A 23,260-nucleotide genomic window follows, 5' to 3' on the forward strand; every position below is an offset into this window, starting at 1 on the left:
TGTCCCAGGCTGCTCCAAGCCCAATGTCCAGCCTGGCCTTGGGCACTGCCAGGGATCCAGGGGCAGCCACAGCAAATCTGGGAATTCCAGCCCAGACAGGAATTCCCAATTCCCAATCTCCCACCCAAATCTCCCCTTTTCCAGCCTAAAGCCATTCCCTGTGTCCTGTCCCTCCATCCCTTGTCCCCAGTCCCTCTCCAGCTCTCCTGGAGCCCCTTCAGGCCCTGCCAGGGGCTCTGAGCTCTCCCTGGAGCTTCTCCTCTCCAGGGGAACATTCCCAGCTCTTCCAGCCTGGCTCCAGAGCCCTTGGAGCAGCTCCATGGATTCCTCTGGATCACTCCACATCCCAGAGCTGGATGCAGCTCTGCAGGTGGGATTTCATGGACAAACATCCCTTCCACAGGAACGGGAACAATTCCTGATAATCCTGCAGGAAAAGCCTCCCAAGCATTTCCTTGGGGAGATCTCATTCCAGAGCCACCAGCACTTCTCCATCATTCCCGGCTGATCTGCATCAGCTGCTGGTTTCCCTGGTTACCAAATTATCCAAGTACTCATCAAATCCACTCCTCTCCAGCCAGACCTCCCAGCTCCAGCCTTTATTCCAGAACCACCCCCAGCCCTGTGCCGGGAGACCAGAGTGTTCCTCGCCCATGGAAAAACAGCTCCTGGTGCTTTATCCCCGTTATCCCAGAGCCTTTCCTGAGCCCGTCAGAAACTGGGAAATAAAAGCTGACAGCACAAAGGGGAAAAACAAAACACTGCAGAGATTTGGGAGGGGAGAAAACAGGTGGAAAATATTCAGAGGACAAGTGGACGTATTTCAGGAAAATTGGGTGGGGTTTTTTTTTCCTGTTTTCCTTAAAATGAGAGTCCTGCTGTGTTGGGCCCTGGGAATTTTCTGTCAGGGATTTTTGGCAGGTTTAAGGCGCCCAAATGTTAAAATAAAACTGCTCTGGTGCCATTCCCCAGCCTGGATGTCATTCCCAGCTCCATGAGATTCCCTCCAGGCTCATCCCAATGATTGCTGAGGCTGTAACAACTCCGGGCTCGATATTCCCAACTGAGGGAGTGGGATTGAAACCCAAACTTCCTTTCCCTTGATGCTGCTTTTTATTTCTGGCTTGAACTTCTTTGGATTAAACCTCTTTTTTATCCAGATCTGGCCTCTTTCCCTCATCACCTCCAAGCCCTTTGTCAGGAACCTGCAAACACATTCCTTGTGGAGAGACAGCGGCCACCTGGAACCAGGAAAACTGGCAGGAACTGCTCCAATTATTCAGGATAAAATAAAGTGGGTTTTTTTTATTTTTAATTCCTTTTATCAGCTTGCAAACCATTGGAATCATGGAATGGTTTGGGATGGAAGAGACATTAAAATTTATTCAGGATTAGAGCTCAGAGGCAGCAGTGGCTCATTCCCAAAGATCTTGGTGCAGATCCAGGAGTCCCTTTAACTCCTTGCTGCGGATGCTGTGATTCCTGTCCCGGATTTTTTGGCGCATTTCCCACTTTTCCCTCCTGGCAGGCAGAGCAGAGCAGGGCAGGCTCGGAGCCCTGCAGAGCTCTGCAGAGGTGTGAATTCAGGTGCTGCTCCCAGGGAGAGGAGAAAACATCAAATAAACTCCTCTGAGCATCATGTAAAGCTTAATCACAGATTTCTTTTCATGCCGGAGCAGGGTGGAAACATCTTCACTAAACGAGAGCTTTATCCAGTCAAACATTTAGGAAAGAGGGTTGGTTTTTTGTTTTTTTTTTCTGTTGGTTTTATTCTTATTTTTTTTTCCTTTCCCAGCATAAAATCCAGGCTAATTTAGTCATGAGTCAGGCTGGGTTTTGTCAGGTGCTCAGTGAACATTTGTACAAGTCTTGCCGTGAACTGAGGAGTGTCAGATGGAATCAGCGTCAATTTTCCTAACAAGGCTCCAATTAGGGCTCCGAGGAGCTGCGGAGTGGGGTGGGAAAAACAGCTGCTCCCCTGTGAGGGACCCCCCTTCCCTCGGCTGCATCAGCACTTGATAAGGATTCTTATCAATTAAAATCAAGAACGTGGCGCCCACTTTTGCCTCAAAGGAGCCTTTTGTGTCTCGCCGATCAAAGAGAACGGGATGTGGAGCTTTTTGGGAATGCTGCGTTTTCTTCTTTTTTTTTTTTTTTTTTTTTTTTTTTTTTTTTTTTTTTTTTTTTTTAATGGATAGGGTACCAGGGAATGGGAATTTTCCCTTTCCAGGCATTAATAAGGAGAAGTCGGGATCTTGTTCTGCAGTGTCGGAGGAGGCTCCACTAATCACTGGGAGTAATTAGGGGGATGCATTTGAAATAATTAATTTTTACAGCATGCCAGAATTACCTGGATCTGTTCATGGGGAGAGCTTGATGCTTTCCAAGGAGTTTATGAGTGACAGGAAAATGGGGAATGGCTTTAAACTGACAGGGAATATGCTCATCTGGGATATTGGGAAGGAATTCCTGGTTGGGAGAGTGGGGAAGGGCTGGGATGGAATTCCCAGATTTGCTGTGGCTGCCCCTGGATCCCTGGAAGTGCCCAAGGCCAGGTTGGAGCAACTTGGGATAGTGAGAGTTGTTCCTATCCATGGCAGAGGGTAGCACAGGATGGGACTGAAGTTCCTTCCCATCCAAACCATTCCATGATTCCATGAATTCCATATATATATATATATAAAAATATGAGCTTCAAGGCCCCTTCCAACCCCAACAATTCCTCACTCTGGCTCACTTGTGTCACCCTCTTTGGCCACCCCAATTCCCAGCAGGCTGGATGTGTTTTTCCAGCCCCACACCTCCCCTGGAGCAGCGTTTCCCTGGTTCTGCTCCGGGCTCACAATCCCGGGATCTCCTGCTGCCTCAGGGCCACCAGCACAGCACCCAGCTCCTACGAGTGGGAAGAAAACACAACCAAACAGAGGCAGGGAGAATTCCCAGGGCTCCTCAAAGTGGATTTTCTCCTGCTTCACTTCCCGGGAAAGCCGCGGATCCGCCGCCCTCTTCACACCCCAACGGCACCGCGAGCACTCCTGGATTTTTTCCGTGAGAAAAGGATGTGCTCCCATGGGAGTAAAAGTGGCAGGAGGATGTGAGGAGGAGGTGGGATCTCGTTAAGATGTGCTGCAACCTCAAAAATAGGGGGGGAAAAAAAAAATTAAAATCCCGGAGCGTGCGGCTTCCAGATGGTTGGAATGACGCGCGGCACCGGCAGCTGCTCCTGCCAGAGCCTCGGGAATGACAGGAGTGGGGAGGCAGCACCTGGAAGAGGGAGGGACACAATGGGAGGACCAAAGGTCACCCTGCAGCACAGGGAGGTACTGGGGGAGTGTAACAATGTGTCTTTTAACCTGTCTATAAATTTAATAAATGTTACATCTGCCTCATGGCGAGTATCGGAAAAACTTTGCAGTGGGGTGGTACCGTCTGGTGTTTGGAAAAAGGCACTTTGGGCAGAGTTATTAATGTCATCTCACACGGCTTTGGGTGGATCTTGGGCCTGATCATCAAGTTTACCAAATTCCCCCTCTCCACTGAGATGCTCCACTGTGAAGTGAGCTCGGTCGGGTTCACCTTTTTATAATTATTTAATCATGCCTTTAGTTGCTTTTTCTGAATTGATTCCCAGAGAAGAAGCTCAGTAGGTGTTAAAAGGAGGGACATAACGTGCCCAATATCATGGGGGACTAACACATGTGCTGAAATGTTTACCTTTGAGAGATTTTTAAAATATGCTGAATTTTGCCCATGTTCTTTTGAGACTTTACACAATTCTTTGAGTGCTGCATGTGCTATGGGGTCCCATTTCAGATTTCTGCCCCTTTTATATATTACTGGAGCAGCTAATATTTGTAATTTTTCAGCAGACTCCCAATTTCCATCCAAAGGGGAGGACTGGGACACTGGCCCCTCCCAACTCAGTGTGTTTTGCTGCTGGGAATGCGCCGTTCCCACCGGGATAACGGTGGGAATTCACCTGGAGGTGAACCACTGGGAAAATCACAGCCTGAGGGAAGAAAACCCCAAGGAAAGGGAGGTGGGACTGACAAACAAGGTCTTTATAAACTCCTGGAATCACTGAGATTGGAAAAGCCACTCAAGATCGAATCCAACCACTCCCAGCATTCCCAAGGCTGATCCGTGTCCCCAAGTGCCTCATCCACAGGGATTTTAAATCCCTTCAGGGATGGAGAGAGACTTCACCACTGCCCCAGGACAACCTTTTCAGGTTTATCTAACTGTCCCTCTCCACTGTGAAGTAAGCTCGGTCGGGTTCACCTTTTTATAATTATTTAATAATGCCTTTAGTTGCTTTTTCTAAATGATTCCCAGAGAAGAAGCTCAGTAGGTGTTAAAAGGAGGGACATAGCGTGCCTAATATCATGGGGGACTAACACATGTGCTGAAATGTTTACCTTTGAGAGATTTTTAAAATATGCTGAATTTTGCCCATGTTCTTTTGAGACTTTACACAATTCTTTGAGTGCTGCATGTGCTATGGGGTCCCATTTCAGATTTCTGCCCCTTTTATATATTACTGGAGCAGCTAATATTTGTAATTTTTCAGCAGACTCCCAATTTCCATCCAAAGGGGAGGATTGGGACACTGTCCCCTCCCAACTCCGCACGTTTTGCTGCTGGGAATGCGCCGTTCCCGCCGGGATAACGGTGGGAATTCACCTGGAGGTGAACCACTGGGAAAATCACAGCCAGAGGGAAGAAAACCCCAAGGAAAGGGAGGTGGGACTGACAAACAAGGTCTTTATAAACTCCTGGAATTGCTGAGATTGGAAAAGACATCCAAGACCAAGTCCAACCATTCCCAGCATTCCCAAGGCTGATCTGTGTCCCCAAGTGCCACATCCACGGGGATTTTAAATCCCTTCAGGGATGGAGAGAGACTTCACCACTGCCCCAGGACAACCTTTTCAGGTTTATCAAACTGTCCCTCTCCACTGTGTAGGGAGCTCGGTCGGGTTCACCTTTTTATAATTATTTAATAATGCCTTTAGTTGCTTTTTCTAAATGATTCCCAGAGAAGAAGCTCAGTAGGTGTTAAAAGGAGGGACATAACGTGCCCAATATCATGGGGGACTAGCACATGTGCTGAAACAGTTACCTTTGAGAGATTTTTAAAATATGCTGAATTTCGCCCATGTTCTTTTGAGACTTTTCATAATTCTTTGAGTGCTGCATGTGCTATGGAGTCCCATTTGGGGTTTTTTCCCCTTGTATACATTACTGGAGCAGATAATATTTGTAATTTTTCAGCAAACTCCCAATTTCCATCCAAAGGGGAGGACTGGGACACTGTCCCCTCCCAACTCAGCGTGTTTTGCTGCTGGGAATGCGCCGTTCCCACCGGGATAACGGTGGGAATTCACCTGGAGGTGAACCACTGGGAAAATCACAGCCAGAGGGAAGAAAACCCCAAGGAAAGGGAGGTGGGACTGACAAACGAGGTCTTTATAAACTCCTGGAATCGCTGAGATTGGAAAAGCCATCCAAGACCAAGTCCAACCACTCCCAGCATTCCCAAGGTTGATCCATGTCCCCAACTGCCACTTCCACATGGATTTTAAATCCCTCCAGGGTTGGGGAAGCTCCTGGAATCACTGACACTAGAAAAGCCATCCAAGATTGAATCCAACCATTCCCAGCATTCCCAAGGTTGATCCATGTCCCCCAAGTGCCGCATCCACATGGATTTTAAATCCCTCCAGGGCTGGGGTAACTCCTGGAATCACTGAGATTGGAAAAGCCACCCAAGACCAAGTCCAACCATTCCCAGCATTCCCAAGGTTGATCCATGTCTCCAAGTGCCACATCCACAGGGATTTTAAATCCCTCCAGGGGTGGGGACTCCACCACTGCCCCAGAACAACCTTTTCCATTAATTTTTTCCTTATCTCCAATGTAAACCCCTCCTGGAACAACTCAAGGCCATTTCCTGTTGTTACTTGGAAAAAAAAAAAAAAAAAAAAAAAAAAAAAAAAAAAAAAAAAAAAAAGCCTGGATACACCATGCTGTCAGGAATTTCCCATTCATTCTTCAGTGGAAAACCAAGAATAAAAAATCCCAGCCAATCCCCACTCATCAGGAGCTTCCTCCTCTTCTCCCCGTGTTCCAAACGTCATTCCTCACTTTGGAAAGTCACAGTTTTTATTTCCAACCTGCCGGCACAGGTGAGAATTCCCGAGGGAAATCAGGAAGAAACACATTCCTCAAGGCTGGGCAGGAGATTGTCACCAGTGGGGATAAAATGTCATTTCTTGGCTACTCAGTCCAGGAAATCCCTGATTTGTGTCCAGGGATAAGTGGCCTTTGGATATTCTGGCACATCCCTTTGGAGCTGGAGAGCAGGGCCAGCCCAGCCCCTGGATCCTGGATAAAATCTGGGAAAAGAACAGGGGGATCCTGCTCCAAATTTTGCAGGATTTTACCCCAAAATCAAACCAACATCTCCTGACAGCCGCAATTTATGGAAAAAAAATTAAAACAAAATAAACATTTTAAATATTAATATAATTTATAAAAATAAATTAATTGATTTTATTTGATTATAAAATAAATTATAAAATTATTTTATTTATCAATTCACCTCACCTGAGCGGGGATAAAGCATTTTAAAAATTCCAGCCAGGAAAATTATTTCTATGGCAACTAAAGGTGCTTTCCAAAGCTGGGAAACGGGGAATAACAAATAATAATCTCATGGAACTTCTCAAAATCAATCCATGGATAACGAGCAGACACTCAGGGATGTGTTGAGGTGCTCAGAATCTTATATTTAATTAGGGCTGAGGTGAATTTTTGGGATTAACAGAACAATTATTTTTAATAATTCCCACGTCCTTATATTATTCCCCCCAAAAAACCTCATTGGTGCTGAGAAGACTCCGTGAAAATTTACAGGAGAAATTCCTTAAAATTTCCAGCAATTGAAAAATGCAACCGCCTCTCTGAACTCAGGAATTTCCCTGCCTAGAAATAACTCCAGGGAAAATTTTAGGGTATGTGGTGGGAAAGGCAGCAAAGAGAGCAAAAAAAAAAAAAAAAAAAAAAAAAAAAGGGAATATTTGATAAATCTGAAGATTTCTGTTCAAAGGGAGGCCACCCCCAGAGTGGATGACTTGGAGGAGATCAGAGACATCCCCGAGCCATCAGATCCCAAAAAACCGGCATCCATTGATCCCAAAGTTAAAAGAACAAATGTTGGAAAGACAAAAAAGGGATAAACGTGTGCTTAGGTAAAGCAGGATGGGAGAGAAAGGGAAAAAAATGGAATTTTTTTCTCATTTATTCTTTTCTCCTCCCAGACCCAGCACGGGCAGCCTCAAATCTTAGAGATGAGAAATCCCTGGGAATGTTCAAGGCTTGGAGTGGAAAATATCCCCACCCACGGCAGGAGTTGGCACCAGTTGATTTTTAATCTCCTTTCCAAGCCAAACCATTCCACAATTTTGTGATTTTACAAATTCCCAGTCCTGGGTTGTTTAATTCTTTCCAGTGTTTAAACCAAAAGGAGTTTCTGTGCCAGGAATAACTGGAAAAATTTGAGAAACGTGGAAGTGTGAAAGCGTTCTTGGAATGCACAATTCCGTATTTTATAACCTCATTCCCCAGCACCTGATCAAACAGCAGCTGGAAAACAATTTCCACGCAATTTTTTTACCCAAATCTAAGAGCATCCTATGGAAAAATCAGGAAAAAAATTGGAATACTGGAAACAGCAGCACAGAATAAACTTCCGCTACTTTAGTTTTAAATATTTTTCTTAAATTGGGAACAATCACGGAACAAACAGCAGAGAAAAAGGAAACACCTCCTTTCTGGAGGAGCTCACACTGAAGATTCTCCCTGCTCACAATTCCAAGAACAAAGGAATTAATTTGTCACCTTGGAAAGAAAATCCCTGGTGATTATTAAAAACCACTAATTAAAAATATCCCAAATTAACGAGATGTCCTGGCACAAGGGGGGTCGCACCAGGGAGGTGCAGCACGACTTGCCAACACTCTTGAGCTTGATAAAATCCAGGTTTGACCTGGAAAAAGCTGATTTATTCCCAGTTAATTCTGGTTTATCCCGATGCAGCACTGGGGATTCCATGACATCTCGGATCCAGGTGAACAGGGAGATTTTCCCAAGCTCTTGGGTGTCGCTGCTCCAGCTGTTTTCTCTCCCAGAATTCACTGGACTCACACTGGGAAAATATTGGAGGCTTGAGGATGATTTGGTGATCCCTGAGCTGTCCCAATGTGTTGGGAATTTCCTCTGCTCCAGGTTCTCGTGTTGTGGTTTTTTTGTTTGTTTTTTTTTAATGGAAAATGATATCAGGATCCTTTGAGAAAAGTGGGAATGAGGGGGTGGTTTTGGATTGGGAATGTGAGAAAGTTAGAGAGGACTTTGGGATTCATTTCAGCTGGAATGGGAATGAGGAGTTGGGAGATGGAGATTTGTGGAGCTGGGAATGGGAATCCTTCCAAGATCCCAGATAACAGGACAACTTTAGGGATTTTTATCCAACATTTGTCATCCTTATAATTGTTTTCCTTCTCTTGTACCAGCCTCCGTGAAAATCAAACCCACCAGGACATTAAAGCACAACATTGTTAATTTTAACACCAAAAAAACCATTTTCCAAAAAAACCTTCATCAACATTCCTGCTATTGATGTTCCTCTGGAACACCCAACATCTGCCCAACAGCCGAGGGAAGTGCTTTTACTTTTTCCCAATGGGATCCACTTTTTTTCAATGGGATCCACTTTTTTTCAATGAGATCCAACTTTTGGAATCCAATGGGATTCCAGCTTTTTTCCAAAGGAATCCCCCACCTGGATCCCATTGGATCTTGCCCACCGCCCACACTCTGAGACAAAGGTGAACCCAACTCTTGGAGGGTCTTGAGGGGGACAAAGTGCAGTGGGGACAGGTGTGGTGGGCAGGTGTGAAGGTTCTGGCTTCTTTTCTTTTCCTTGCCAAGGTCAGGATTAATACACAGGAAATATAAATTTCAAGTTTAGACTTGGTTGTTTATTATTTCTTATCTATTTACAGTCTCAAGAGCCGTGAGCTCTAACCAGCAAATTAGAGAAACGAGGTAAAATGGAGAGCTTCTAACTCTTTCCAAGGTGATTTAAGTGATAATTACCCAATAAACGAGGTAGTAAATAAATAAATAAATAATCATATATTATTTATATAAATAAACCAAATTTATATAAATAAACCAAATAAATAAACTGATATTATTTATATTTTTGACTCAACAATGACCAAGTCCTGCAATGGGGACCTTTTTCACCCAAATACAGAAAACCACCCAAACCCATGAAGAAGAAGGCGAAGGGCTTAGACAACGCCCCAAATCCTCCATCTTAACTCACATGTATTACTACGTACTAAAACCCCCAAATTGTCATTTTCCAGAATTGTAACAGGCAGGGACTCACCTGTGGCCGGGGGTGGCCGGTGACCAGGCAGGTGAGCTCCAGGGTCTCTCCCTCGCGGATGGTGTAGACCCTCTCGGAGTAACGCTCCTCCTCGATGTTACAGGCCAGGCCCGAGTGCACGATCCGCACCGTGGGGGGGGCTGCAAGGCCAGCAGAGAAACGGGATCAGAACCACATGGATCACTGAATCATGGGATGTTCCAAGCTGGAAAAATCCCACAAGGATGAACTCCAGCTCTTAAGGAAATCAAATGCGACCTTGGCGTTCTCAGCTCCGTGATCCAACCAACTGAGCCCATTGAAAACAACCCCACTCCTGGGGCTGGCCATGAGCACGGCCAGCAGAGAAACGGGGTCAGAACCACGTGGATCACTGAATTATGGGGTGTTCCAAGCTGGAGGAATCCCACTAGGATCAAATCCAGATCTTAAGAAAATCAAATGTGACCTTGGTGTTCTCAGCTCTGTGATCCAAACAACTGAGCCCATCCCAAACAACCACTCCTGGGGCTGGCCATGAGCAAGGCCAGCAGAGAAACAGGATCAGAACCACATGGATCACCAAATTATGGGATGTTCCAAGCTGGAAGAATCCCACAAGGATCAAATCCAGCTCTTAAGGGAATCAAATGTGATATTGGCGTTCTCAGCTCCACGATCCAAACAACCGAACTCATCCCAAACAACCACTCCTGGGGCTGGCCATGAGCAAGGCCAGGAGAGAAATGGGAATCACATGGATCATCGAATTATGGGATGTTCCAAGTTGGAAGAATCCCATAAGGATCAAGTCCAGCTCTTAAGGGAATAAAACATAACCTTGGCGTTCTCAGCTCTGTGATCCAACCAACCAAGCCCATCCCAAACAACCCCACTCCTGGGGCTGGCCATGAACAAGGCCAGCAGAGAAAAGGGATGAGAACCACATGGATCATCGAATTACAGGATGTTCCAAGCTGGAAGAATCCCACAAGGATCAAGTCCAGCTCTTAAGGAAATCAAACATGACCTTGGCGTTCTCAGCTCCGTGATCCAACCAACCAAACTCATCCCAAACAAACACTCCTGGGGCTGGGCATGAGCAAGGCCAGCAGAGAAACGGGAATCACATGGATCACCAAATTACAGGATGTTCCAAGCTGGAAGAATCCCACAAGGATCAAGTCCAGCTCTTAAGGAAATCAAATGCGACCTTGGCGTTCTCAGCTCCATGATCCAACCAACAAAACTCATCCCAAACAACCACTCCTGGGGCTGGCCCTGAATGGGGGATGTGGTGCAAGGCCAGCAGAGAAATGGGATGAGAATCATGTGGATCATGGGATTATTGGACCTTCTGGGTTGGAAAAAATCCACAAGGATCAAGTCCAGCTCTTAAGGGAATCAAACGCAACCTTGGTATTTTCAGCTCCATGATCCAACCAACCAAGTCCATCCCAAACAACTCCACCCCTGCAGCTGGCCCTGAATGGGGGTGGTGGTGCAAGGCCAGCAGAAAAACAGGATGAGAACCACATGGATCACAGGATTACAGGATGTTCCAAGCTGGAAAATCCACAAGGATCAAGTCCAGCTCTTAAGGGAATCAAACACAACCTTGGTGTTCTCAGCTCCATGATCCAACCATTGAGCCCATCGCAGACCAAACAACCCCTGGGGCTGGGCACGAGCTGGGGGGCTGCAAGGCCAGCAGAGAAATGGGATGAGAACCACATGGATCACAGGATTGCAGGATGTTCCAAGTTGGAAAATCCAGAAGGATTGAGTCCAGCTCTTAAGGGAATTGAAACTGCCTTGGAGTTTTCAGCTCCATGATCCAAGCCCATCCCAGGCCACCCCACCCCTGGAACCAGCACTGAGTATCTCCCCCACACAGATACTCCTTGTTTACTCAGCACCACAAGAGATTTCCATGGTTTTTATTAATCCCTGGCAATCCCCTGAACGAAACCCTCAGCTACCCCCGCCTGCATTCCAATTTTTTTGTTTTCCATTTCCAAAATGAACTCGGCGTTATTGTTTTTATTCCATATCTTCCTAAATGCATTATCACACTCGTTATGCAAATGAAAAGACTTAATTAAAGCAGGAAAATTAAGCGGGAGGAACAGTGGCACTGATGCCGCTGCCTCCTTTCCAAATCCTCTTGCTGTCAGCGGGATCAGGATTTTGGAGCAGGAGTTAAGTGCAGGCGGAACCTTACTTTAATTTCCTTGTTGGTACAACCTGTAGTACAGGAATTACTCAGCTTTACACGTTGTAAGTGTAAGGAAACCACGATATTCCTGTCATTACACCTGCATAAATCCCAGCTCCGCTTCCACGGGTCTCCAAAGCTCATTCCTGGCTCCACGATTTCTCTCCTGAACCGTGAAATTCACAACGATGACAATTTCCAGGGAGCGGATCGATAGGAGAAGGAAAACTGATTTACAGACACAAATAAAATCACAGAAACTAAAGAGCACGAAGGATAAAATGGAATTCTGCGGGATTTAAACAGGGGGAATTTCATCCTTTCTGTTCACCCACGTGATGCCATTGAGCTCCCAGCCCTATTCCCCATGGAAAAGCCTCAAAACTTCTGTCCAAGCCCCTTGTACCAGCTGGATCCCCTTCCCAAGGTCTCCATGGTGCACATCCCACCAATCCTGCTCCTCTGATCCTTCTGCGATTCCTTTGCTAAGAGCCGCATGGAATTCCCAGGATTCAGGGCTCTGGCATCCCTTCAGGCCCCCCCTCACCACGGCATTCCTGGTCCAGCTCCCTGTGGACACAGCCCACTGTGGGATCCCAATCCAAAGGCCTGGGATTGATCCAAACCTGCCAAGAATTCCAGTTTTTTCCCCTGGCTCTCCACAGCCTGGAGAAAATGGGGCTGGAGCCAAGGAGGCAGAGGAGGAGCAGGGAATGGATGTTTCCTCCATAGAAACATGGGATGGTTTGGGTTGGAAGGATCTTAAATCCCATCTCATTCCAACACAGCACATTCCACTATCCCAGGCTGCTCCAAGCCCCATCCAAACCTGGCCTTGGACACTTCTGGAGATCCAGGAGCAGTCACAGCTGCTCTGGGAATTCTATCCCAGGGTCTCCCCACCCTCCCAGCCAGGAATTCCTTCCCAATCTCCCATCCAAGCCCACACTCAGTTTGAGGCCATCATTCCAGCAAAGCCTCCAGCAAGCTCTGCCCTTCCAGCCACCACACCCCAAATTCCAAAGCCCCAAGAACTTTCCCTCTCCGCTTTTCCAGAAGGTTTAACAAAGACCAACACCCTCCACACCACTCCAGGTAGTTTTATGAGCCAAAAGTGCTCCCAATTATTCCAAGTCCAACACAACGACGGGATAAAGTTGCTTGGAACAACCTGGGATAGTGGAAGGTGTCCCAGCCCATGGCAGAGGTGGAATTTGGTTTAAGATCCTTTCCAATCCAAACAATTCTGGGATTCCACTGTCCTAGAGATGCAGGTGGCTCTTCCCACAAAACTCCTGGAAGGACAGGAATGTCCTTGGTTAGGAATCAGGGCCACGTGCCACACTCTGACCTGGAAAAAATCCGTGAATTCCTGATTATGATTATTTTCCCGAGTAGAACAGCAGCACTAACACTCAGTGTGCTGATTTTTCCTTGGAATTCCTGGGAATGCTGATCCCCCCATCCACACTCCTCAAGAATTCAACATCCCAGGGACGTGAAATGTGCTCTTTGTTCTGCCATTTCCAGGGCTCTGAGTCACCATTGGGACTTCCATCATCTCCCGCACCACAAATTCCAAAACACGGGAATGCTGCAGCAGAGCCACAAATTCCAAAACACGGGAATGCTGCAGCAGAGCCACAAATTCCGAAACACGGGAATGCTGCAGCAGAGCCACAAATTCCAAAACACGGGAATGCTGCAGCAGAGCCACAAATTCCAAAACACGGGAATGCTGCAGCAGAGCCAGGGAGCAGAAAGGTAAAGGAAGGTTCAGCACGGCTCGTCAAACTTGGGATCGAATTAGAGCAGTCAGCAACATTATTCCAACATCCTTTTAAATGCATATCCCATTAATATTCCATTCTTATTCATGTTAAATTCATCCAACTCCAAATCACAGCTGAAGTGTCCTTCATTTTAGTGGCTGTGCCACTCTCCTGAATCCATTAAATTTGGGAAGGAACAGGAAAGGAAAAAAACGCCCCCCCTGAGTATTATTATCCCCAAGGAAAACACTGCTTAAAGAGGAGATCAATCCAATCAAGGGAAATAACAAATATTCCCCTTCCTTTAAGTGAAAAATCTCATGGTTCCGGAGACATCCCGTAATTATGAAATGTCACCTCCCTCTTTCCTGCGAGGAATATTCATTCCAGCTCCTTCTGAAAGCTGCCTCCGGGGATTTCACCCATTAGAATAATATCAACTTAGCATTGATTTTGTTGGTGACATTTGAGGAGGGTTTGGCTGGTGATTGCACACGGAAAACGCTGCCTGGATCATTCCCAGAAAGGCACAACCTGGAGCAAGGAAAGGTTCTCCAAGGAAAAGATAAAACAGCAAATCCGAGCATGAGCCCCTTGTCCTGCTCCAAGAGTTATGTGACCACACGAGATTCCCTTTTTCCATGAAAAACTGGAAGTTTATTCTTTCGCTGTCTCCTCAGCTGATCTTTTCCACCAATTCCAAATTTAAATGGGATATTGGGAAGGAATTCCTGGCTGGGAGGGTGAGGAGGCCCTGGAATGAATTTCCAGAGAAGCTGTGATACTAAGTCCTGATCCAAAGGAATTCCAATGGAATTTGGATGTTTTCTCAGCCTGGGAAATGCTCAGTGAACTCAAACTCGGAAAATTACACACGGAAAACACTGCCTGGATCCTTCCCAGAAAGGCACAACCTGGAGCAAGGAAAGGTTGTCCAAGGAAAAGGTAAAACAACAAATCCAAGCATGAGCCCCTTATCCTCTCTAAGAGTTGTGTGACCACACGAGATTCCCTCTTTCCGTGAAAAACTGGAAGTTTCTCCTTTCTCTGTCTCCTTCTTGGCTGCTCTTTTCCACCAATTCCAAGTTTAAATGGGATATTGGGAAGGAATTCCTGGCTGGGAGGGTGAGGAGGCCCTGGAATGGATTTCCCAGAGAAGCTGTAATCCCAAAGTCTTGATCCAAAGGCATTCCAATGGAATTTGGATGTTTTCTCAGCCTGGAAAGTCCTCACCAGACTCACACTGGGAAAATATTGGAGGCTTGAGGATGATTTGGTGATCCCTGAGCTGTGCCCATGGATTGGGAATGGTTGGGAATTTCCTCTGCTCCAGGTTCTCGTGTTGGGGTTTTTTTTAATGGAAAATGATACCAGAATCCTTTGGGAAAAGTGAGTATGAGGTGGTGGTTTTGGATTGGGAATGTGGGAAAGTTTGAGAGGACTTTGGGATTCATTTCAGCTGGAATGGGAACGAGGAGTTGGGAGATGGAGATTTGCGGAGCTGGGAACAGGAATATTTCCATGGGATGGAGGGACAGGACACAGGGAATGGCTTCCCACTGCCAGGGGGCAGGGATGGATGGGAGATTGGGAATAAGGAATTCCTGGCTGGGCTGGAATTCCCAGATTTGCTGTGGCTGCCCCTGGATCCCTGGCAGTGCCCAAGGCCAGGTTGGACATTGGGGTTTGGAGAATCCTGGGACAGTGGGAGGTGTTCTATGAGGACCTCACCTCCCTCGTCATCGTGGGCCACTTGGTTGTCCTTAAAAACTTGGGAATTGTCAACTCCCATCTCACTTATGAAGGAAAACTGGGAATGGTTGTTATCCCGGGATGTTTTCTAGGCAGATTCCACCCTGGATCCCTTGGCTGTGGTCACCCCTGAGCAGGAGAAGGGGCAGATTTTGGGATCAGCAGCCAGGAACAGTTTGATCCCATCCCTTCTCTGCAAAGCCATTTATTTTAAATAAATATCATTAATTATATCATTAATTACATTGATAATTACATCATCAAATATCCCGAAAATAAATCAACTTCCAGCCAAACTCACATAGAAAACTTCCTTGGGAATTGTGTCAAAACCCCTCAGATCAGGCAGTGCTGTGCCCCAGCAGTTTTATCCCTTTCCATTAAGGAATTCCTGGCTGGGAGGCTGGGGAGGAGCTGGGCTGGAATTCCCAGATTTGCTGTGGCTGCCCCTGGATCCCTGGAAGTGCCCAAGGCCAGGTTGGAGCAACCTGGGATAGTGGAAGGTGTGGATTCCAGGGGTGGAACTGGGTGGGCTTTAAGGTTCCTTTGATCCCAAAACATTCCAGGATTCAATTCCAGGATCCCTTGGCACAGCTCTTTCCTGGTTAAAAGTTTCCCACACAGACAGAGATTTGGTCAAATCCTTGTTGGAAAACAGGGAATTAAACTCTGACCAACATCAGAACTCTGATCCTGCAATGAATTCCCTTAACCTGAGTGGTTTTAAGATCTTCCTGATTTGTGGAATGTGAAGGATTCCTTAAAACCAAACTAAAATGAGATTTTTTTTTTTTTTTTTTTTTTTTTTTTTTTTTTTTTTTTTTTTGGGAAAAATAGAAAATCCATGATGGACCTGCTAAAAAATGGAGGATGGATTTGCCACAAATCAAATCCTTCTCCCTTCCTGCAGCCATGAGCTTTCCTCCCAATCCATAGGAGCTTTTCCATGGAAAAATAATTAGCAGGAGCAAAGCCCCCAGTGAATTTAGTGCAGTTCTGCAGCAGAATAGGAAAAAATTGAGGTTTTTCAAAGAAAGAGGAGATTTAAAGTAATTGCAGGCACTTACTGCTCTCAGAATTCACTTTTCCCATATTATCCCAGCCTTTAATTCTCCTAAACTGCAAATGGAATGACCAGGACTCTGCGAGGCATTGCCGTGGGAATGCACTGCCCTCATCAATGCAGAATTTGGAGCACTTTACTGCGGCTAATTTGGGATTTGGGGCTATTTTTCCAGCTGGAGGTGAGGCTCTGTCCACAAATAAATGGATTATTGAAACAGCTCTTTTTTATTTCTTCTCTAAGCGGGTTTTTCTTTGGGGAAAGCCAAACGTTACACAAGTACCTTCTATTAAACAAATATTCTGTTTGTGGAGAAATCCTTCATTTCGGGCCCAAGCTGAGCCCAATTCCAGGTGCCTGAGAGAGGGAACTTTCAGGTGTGATGCTTGACCTGATTCCAAACCACTTCTGCCATTCCTGGATTGCTCTAGAATGAAAATTCCTAATATTTTTCCCCATCTAATTTCACCTGAAACCCACGGGATTTTATGAAACCCACCCTTTCTCTGAGCCGATCCGGAGCTGAAATTCCCCATCCAACAGGACAAAATCACCTTTTATCCCTGTCCTGGGTTGCAGTGTAGGATGTACACAAAGTATTTATTCTATCACCATCTTCATGAACTGTTGAAACCAGGTGGGCTCATGTTTTCCCAAGCCCCCTGCCTCTTCCGCTAATGGCCTTTGGGCTCTTCTGCTCATGGCCCATCAATGCCTTGCCCAGGACTCACAGGGAACTCCCTCCAGGAGCTCTCTCTGTTTAATGGGCCATCAAGGAGCCACTGCACGGCTCCTCATCCCATTGGGAGATGCTCCCAATGCCCAGGGGGAGGAGCCAAGCATTCCCACCTGGAGAGAATCTGGGATTTGGGACAGGACAAGCAGCCCTGAGCCACTGGATTCCCAGAGGAGCAGAGCTCCCAGACCTTTCTGTGGGATCACTGCTTCAGGAAGAGCCCCTCACCTGGACTGCTCCCCCCACCCTGCTCAGGGTGTGTTCTGACTCTGGCAGTGCTCCTTTCTGTTATTGCATTCATTTTATTTTACTTTTACCTTTTTACCTTTCTTTTTTACTAAATTATATCTCTGACTTGGAGCCTCTCATTCATTTTGCTTTCAAACCACAACAATCCCCTTCGGGGCTGATTTTCCCACCTTTCTCAATATTCCCGCCTATCCTGGTGTTTGTGGAGCTCTGTGATTGATGTCTCTGCCATCCCAAGGCTCCCAGATAATCAAATCCTGCCGCTGCTTCCCGACACCGCTGACGAAAAATTAGGCCTGACCTAATTTTGGCACTACAAATCTTAGCAGTGTTGGATGTATCGAGCTTGTGCTGCCCTAATGCTGTTTTTCTAGGAACAGATGGATTTATGGCTCTTTTCCCACCCTTTACAACTCCTCCCGCTGTTGGTTATTGTTCCTGCTGCTGGGCAGGTGTTAAAAAACCGCCGGAGTTCAGAGAGGGATCGGGAAAAGGGCAGGAGAGCTCCTCAGACACGGATTTGGGATGAGAATAGAAAATCATGGAATGGCTCTGGAGGGAAAATTGAAGATTCAGCCCATCCCAGCCCCATTCCATGGCAGGGACACCTCCCACTGTCCCAGGGACACCTCCCACTGTCCCAGGCTGCTCCAAGCCCAATGTCCAACCTGGCCTTGGGCACTGCCAGGGATCCAGGGGCAGCCACAGCAAATCTGGGAATTCCAGCCCAGACAGGAATTCCTAATTCCCAATATCCCACCCATTCCTTCCCTCTGGCAGTGGGAGCCATTCCCAGGAAACTGGAGTTCATCTGTGGGGAGCTCTGGGAAAGAACAGATCAAGTCCCTGTCCCTGGGAAGGTCCCACTGCTGTCCCTGTGTCACACAAGGCTGGGACACCTCAGGCTCCTCCTCACCTGGTCCTGGAGTTTGAGTGGAGAAGATCCCAGAATTCCAGACTGGGCTGGGTGGGAAGGGACCTTAAATCCCACCCAGGGCCACCCCTGCCATGGCAGGGACACCTCCCACTGTCCCCAATGTCCAACCTGGCCTTGGGCACTGCCAGGGATCCAGGGGCAGCCACAGCAAATCTGGGAATTCCAGCCCAGGCAGGAATTCCTAATTCCCAATATCCCACCCAAATCTCCCCTTTCCCAATTTGAAGCCATTCCCTGTGTCCTGTCCCTCCATCCCTCATCCCCAGTCCTTCTCCAGCTCATTTCCTTTGGAGGTACTGAATTCCTTTGGGAATTGAGTTGGGATACTGAATTCCTCCATGCCTGGCAAATCCCACTCCAGCTGGGGCTGTCTCACCCTCAGTTCCCTGCAGGAGCACAAATACAGAATATCCTCTGAAAAAAAAACTCACTTAATGAGAATTTTTTTAGGAAAATCAGAGAACTAAATACTTCCTACAAAAAGACGGGAATTTGGTTTCCAGTTTGCTGTAATGATTCAACACCTCCCTGCTCACTTTTCATCAGTTTTAATTTGTCCTTAATAATTTATCCTGCAGCCCAAAGCAACCCTGCTGACATTCCAGTCTCTTTGTATCCTGGAATTGTCCAGGTTGGAAAAAAAAAAAATCCCCGAGCTCATCACACCCAACCATTCCCAGCACTGCTGATGCCACCATTGCCCCACGACCCCAAAGTGTCACATCCACAGAGATTTAAAATCCCTCCAGGAATGGGGACTCCAGCCCTGCTCTGGGCAGCTGTGGCAGGGCTAGACAACCCTTTCCAAGAAGAAATTCCTACAAATATCCAAATTAAACCTCCCCTGGCACAGCTTGAGGTCATTCCCGCTTGTTTCTTGGAAGAAGCCGCCAATCCCCACTGGGATAAAATCACATTTTAGGAAGTTGTGGGAGCAAATAAAACATCAGGAACACCCTTTTTTTTACTCCACGCTCATTCCCTGTGGGAATTCTGCCTCTTTTTCCTCCAGCTGAGCCCCGGACGCGTCCCTGCAAGGCCAATTCCTGCCATTTCCACGGGAGCAAAGGTCTCCCAAAGATCCGCCGCCGCCGGGTCACGTCCGTGAGTCCCTGCCCAGACAAACAATTAGGGATAATTCCCTCCGTGCTCCTGCAGGAATTTATTCCCTGATTTACCTCCTGATCTTTCTTTTTCCCTCATCCAGAGTTCAGCTGCTTCAGCTGCAGGAGAGGAGCTGCTCTTCTCCATGCCTGGATTTATGGATTTTGGCTGCCACGTTTTTCTCCCGAAAGGAAATCCAGGGATAACGGGGGTACCCCCTCACTGCCACCATGTGTGGGACACTCTGGGAAAACAATTGGAATTAAAAATTGAACTGGCTGGAGCATCAGCACTGAGAAAATATCCGAAAATATCCTAAAATATCCTAAAATATCCTAAAATTCCAGAGGAATTTTAGGGTTTTCGTGCTGTTGTTAAGCTGTGTTTTGGTTTTAAGTGAGAATAAAGAGACGCTGCCTTGAAATTCTTATTTCTGCTTAAAAGCCTGAAACTCAGATTTTATTTTTTTCTTTTTTCAGCTTTTTGCACTTAAATAACAACCTGGGAAATTGATGTTTCTGAATTTCCCAGCCCCTTTATTCCAGCACTTCCAGAGGACGACGCTTGCCTCATTCACAACATTCCAGGCTGATCTATCCCTAACACCCAACAAAAAGGGAATTTTTCCTTTTTTTCCCCACCGATTCAGCGGGAATTGCAGAGATGAGCACAGAGGGAACCCTTCCCACTCTCCACTCCCTCCCTGAAGTGCTCCTGGAGCCACTTCCATCCCACAGTCTGCCGGCAGTGGGATCAGGGAATCTGCTAAAATAAGGAATCGTCGACAGGGGAGGCCTCAATTGAATCAACACTTTGTTGTTCCTGGCATCACAAAACAGACGACGGTGCCAGACCCTTTTCAGCACCGTCAGAGGCTGGCAGCAAACACGTCTCACTTATTTGGGAGCGCACGAAAAAAATGTGGAATTTCCCCCCCCGCTGGAAAAGACAGAGAGAGGGGCATGAAAATCAAAAATCACCTCGTCAAAACGAGTTCTGAATGTTAAATGGTTTACACAAGTTGGTAAAAATTGTTTTAGAAATATATTGGTTTTACTCATTAATTTTTTTAAAATTTTAATTTAATTTTTGACTAATTTATTATTTTTTTTCCTTAGCAGGAAATGCTGGTAGAGCAGTTCCTGACAGGCAGCAGCAAGGACATGGATTTATCCTGAAGGGAAAAGCACCCACATACAACGAGGATGAGAGGAAAGGCTCTCAAGATGTGCCAGAGGAGATTTAGATGAGAAATTGGGAAGGAATTCCTGTCTGGGCTGGAATTCCCAGATTTGCTGTGGCTGCCCCTGGATCCCTGGCAGTGCCCAGGGCCAGGTTGGACATTGGGCTTGGAGCCGCCTGGGATAGCAGAAGCTTGGAAAATTCTCTGGGATTAACCTCTAAATCCAACTGTTTCCCCACTTAGCATGAGTTGAAGACAGATATTCATGGAATTATGGAAGCATTAAGGTTGGAAAAGTTCATCCAACCCTTCCCCAGCCCTGCCAAGGCCACACTGCCCCGTGTCCCCAAGTGCCACATCCACAGGGATTTAAATCCCTCCAGACATGGGGACTCCACCCTCTACCTGGGCCACAAATGGACAACAGATTTAGGGGAAGAAATTTTCCCAACTGTCCAATCTAAACCTCCCAGAATCCCTGAGGTGGGAAAAGAGCTCCAAGGTCAGCGAGTCCCAGCTGTGCCCGATGCCCACCCTGTCCCCAGCCCAGAGCTCTGAGTGCCACCTCCAGCAATTCCTGGGACACTCCAGGGATGGGCACTCCAAACCTCCCTGGGCACTGCCAAGGCCTCAGCCCCCTTTCCATGGGGAAATTCCTGCTGCTGTCCCCCCTGAGCCTCCCCTGGCCCAGCCTGAGGCCGTTCCCTCTCCTCCTGTCCCTGTTCCCTGGGAGCAGAGCCCGACCCCCCCGGCTGTCCCCTCCTGGCAGGGACTTGTGCAGAGCCACAAGGTCCCCCCTGAGCCTCCTTTTCTCCAGGCTCAGCCCCTTCCCAGCTCCCTCAGGGATTCTCCAGCCCCTTCCCAGCTCCCTCAGCCTCTCCTCCCACGTTTCACCCTCAGCAGCCCAAGAAAAGCCCTAAAAACACAATTTCTGAGAGTGTCCCAAAGTGCTGCCGGAGCTACAAAACCCCAACGCAAATTCCAGCAGCAGGGAATTCCATCACCCTGAGAAAAACCTGTCTTTATTCGACTCAGGAACAAAAATTCCACTGGCTATGGAATGTATCTCAGCTCAGTTTGCTGCCAGAAAAAATGCACAGTTTAATATTAAAGAGCAAATTTAAAATACAGAACCTTCCATGGATGCAAACGAGGAAGGAAATGCCACTTTGGAATGTTAAGCAAGAAAATAAACAGCTTTTTAAACAATTTGCAGTGGTTTTTTTGGGAGCTAACACAGATCTGTCCTGACAAAAAAATAAACCAAACAAACAAGGGGAACAAATCTCTTTTCAGGGAATAAAATGATTTCTTGAATTAAAGCCGTGTTTCCTGTGCTTGGGTGTCTCTCACACCTCATTCTCACATCTCTGTTGTCAAGGAACTGGAATGTGTTCCCTTTTAAATTCTGGGAATTTATTACATGGATTTTATGTTTTCCAGGCTCCGCTAATCAAAATTTATTTATGGGAAAGGATTTTTTGGAATCATGGAAGGGTTTGGGTGGGAACGGAGCTTAAAGCTCATCCCATTCCATGTGCAGGGAACACTTCCCACTATCCCAGGGCGCTCCAGGCCTCTCCAGCCTGGCCTTGGACACTTCCAGAGATCCAGGAGCTTCCCTGGGAACTCCATCCCAGGGTTTTGCCATCCTCCCAGCCAGGAATTCCTTCCCAAAATCTCAAAGTCTAACCCTTCCTTCCACCTCTCCAACCTCTTCAGTTCCAAACGCGCTTCCTCAGGGCAACCACAAAGTGACACATCTGGCACTTGAAACGTCATTCCGAGATATTCCAACAACTGGAAAATCTGATTTGCCTTAAAAACTCCAATTTCCTTCAGGCCCTGGCACTGGGAACAGAACTGGGGGCTCTGACAGCCCTAAATCCTTTCCTCCCATGGAGAAATCCTGGAGCACCAAGCTTGGAATGCTTGAGAGCTTTTTTCAAGGGAATTCCACATTTTCACAGCACAAAACATCCCATTCCCAAATTTTGGCCAACTCAGGGGAGATGAGCAGAAATTTTCCTTCATTTTTTAGTAAATCCCAGGCTGTGCTGGGCCAGGAATGATCTGCAGAGGAGCTGAGGGGACAGAGATCCTGAGGGATCTTCGCTGTTTCCGTGATTTCCACGCCAACTTCCCACACAACCAAGAGCGGATTGCTGGTTGGAAGAATTCCACCGGGAATTACGGAGAGGTTCAGCCCAGTTTCCAGGGAGATGCTGCGGATGATCCAAGCTCTCCTGGCATTGGGAATTCAGAACATCCCTCAGTCAATCCCTTTCCCAGTTTTTTGATGGATTCCAGCTCCCAAGGCAATATTTCTCCTTTGTGTCCAACCATTGGACGTGGAAACAATTCCATGTGATTTGTGGAGCTGAGGAATGATGGAAGCTCCTCCATCGTTGGAGAATATCAATATTAATTAGGGATTGGATTGACACAGAGCCCAGCAGAAGCAGAAATCACTTCCCTGTGGATCTGATTCCTTGGGAATCCAAACTAACAGCCCGGCATTGACGGGAACAACTCCAGAGGGGAGTTATCCCTCAGCATTCCATGATTTATTTGGACAGGAATCAGTGGGCGATCAACAAATCAATAAAAATTAATGAGGGGATTAATAAACACCCACCTGGGCGCTCAGGTCAGGTGTTACTGTTTATAGGATTTTCCAGCCCTTTTCCAAAGGCTGTTTCCAATCCTATTAACAGAGGGTAATTAGTCATTAACTTCCATTAGGGAGTCGCTCCTTCCCTGAAAAATCTGTGGGATTGGGAAAAGGATCCCACTTTTACCAGCCA

The 23,260-nt window shown here is 46.8% G+C and overlaps 1 protein-coding gene across 1 annotated transcript in view; it reads right to left on the minus strand.

Moving 5' to 3' along the window:
* MDGA2 (MAM domain containing glycosylphosphatidylinositol anchor 2) overlaps positions 1-23,260 on the minus strand; it is a 231,052-nt gene that overhangs the window by 150,008 nt on the left and 57,784 nt on the right. The window contains exon 2 of the mRNA XM_083863873.1: positions 9,461-9,600. Coding sequence (XP_083719999.1) covers positions 9,461-9,600 — 140 coding nt within the window. The remainder of the gene's footprint in view (positions 1-9,460; positions 9,601-23,260) is intronic.

Source organism: Zosterops lateralis (genome assembly GCF_965231275.1).
Source record: "Zosterops lateralis genome assembly, chromosome: 6".
Classification (NCBI taxonomy): domain Eukaryota; kingdom Metazoa; phylum Chordata; class Aves; order Passeriformes; family Zosteropidae; genus Zosterops; species Zosterops lateralis.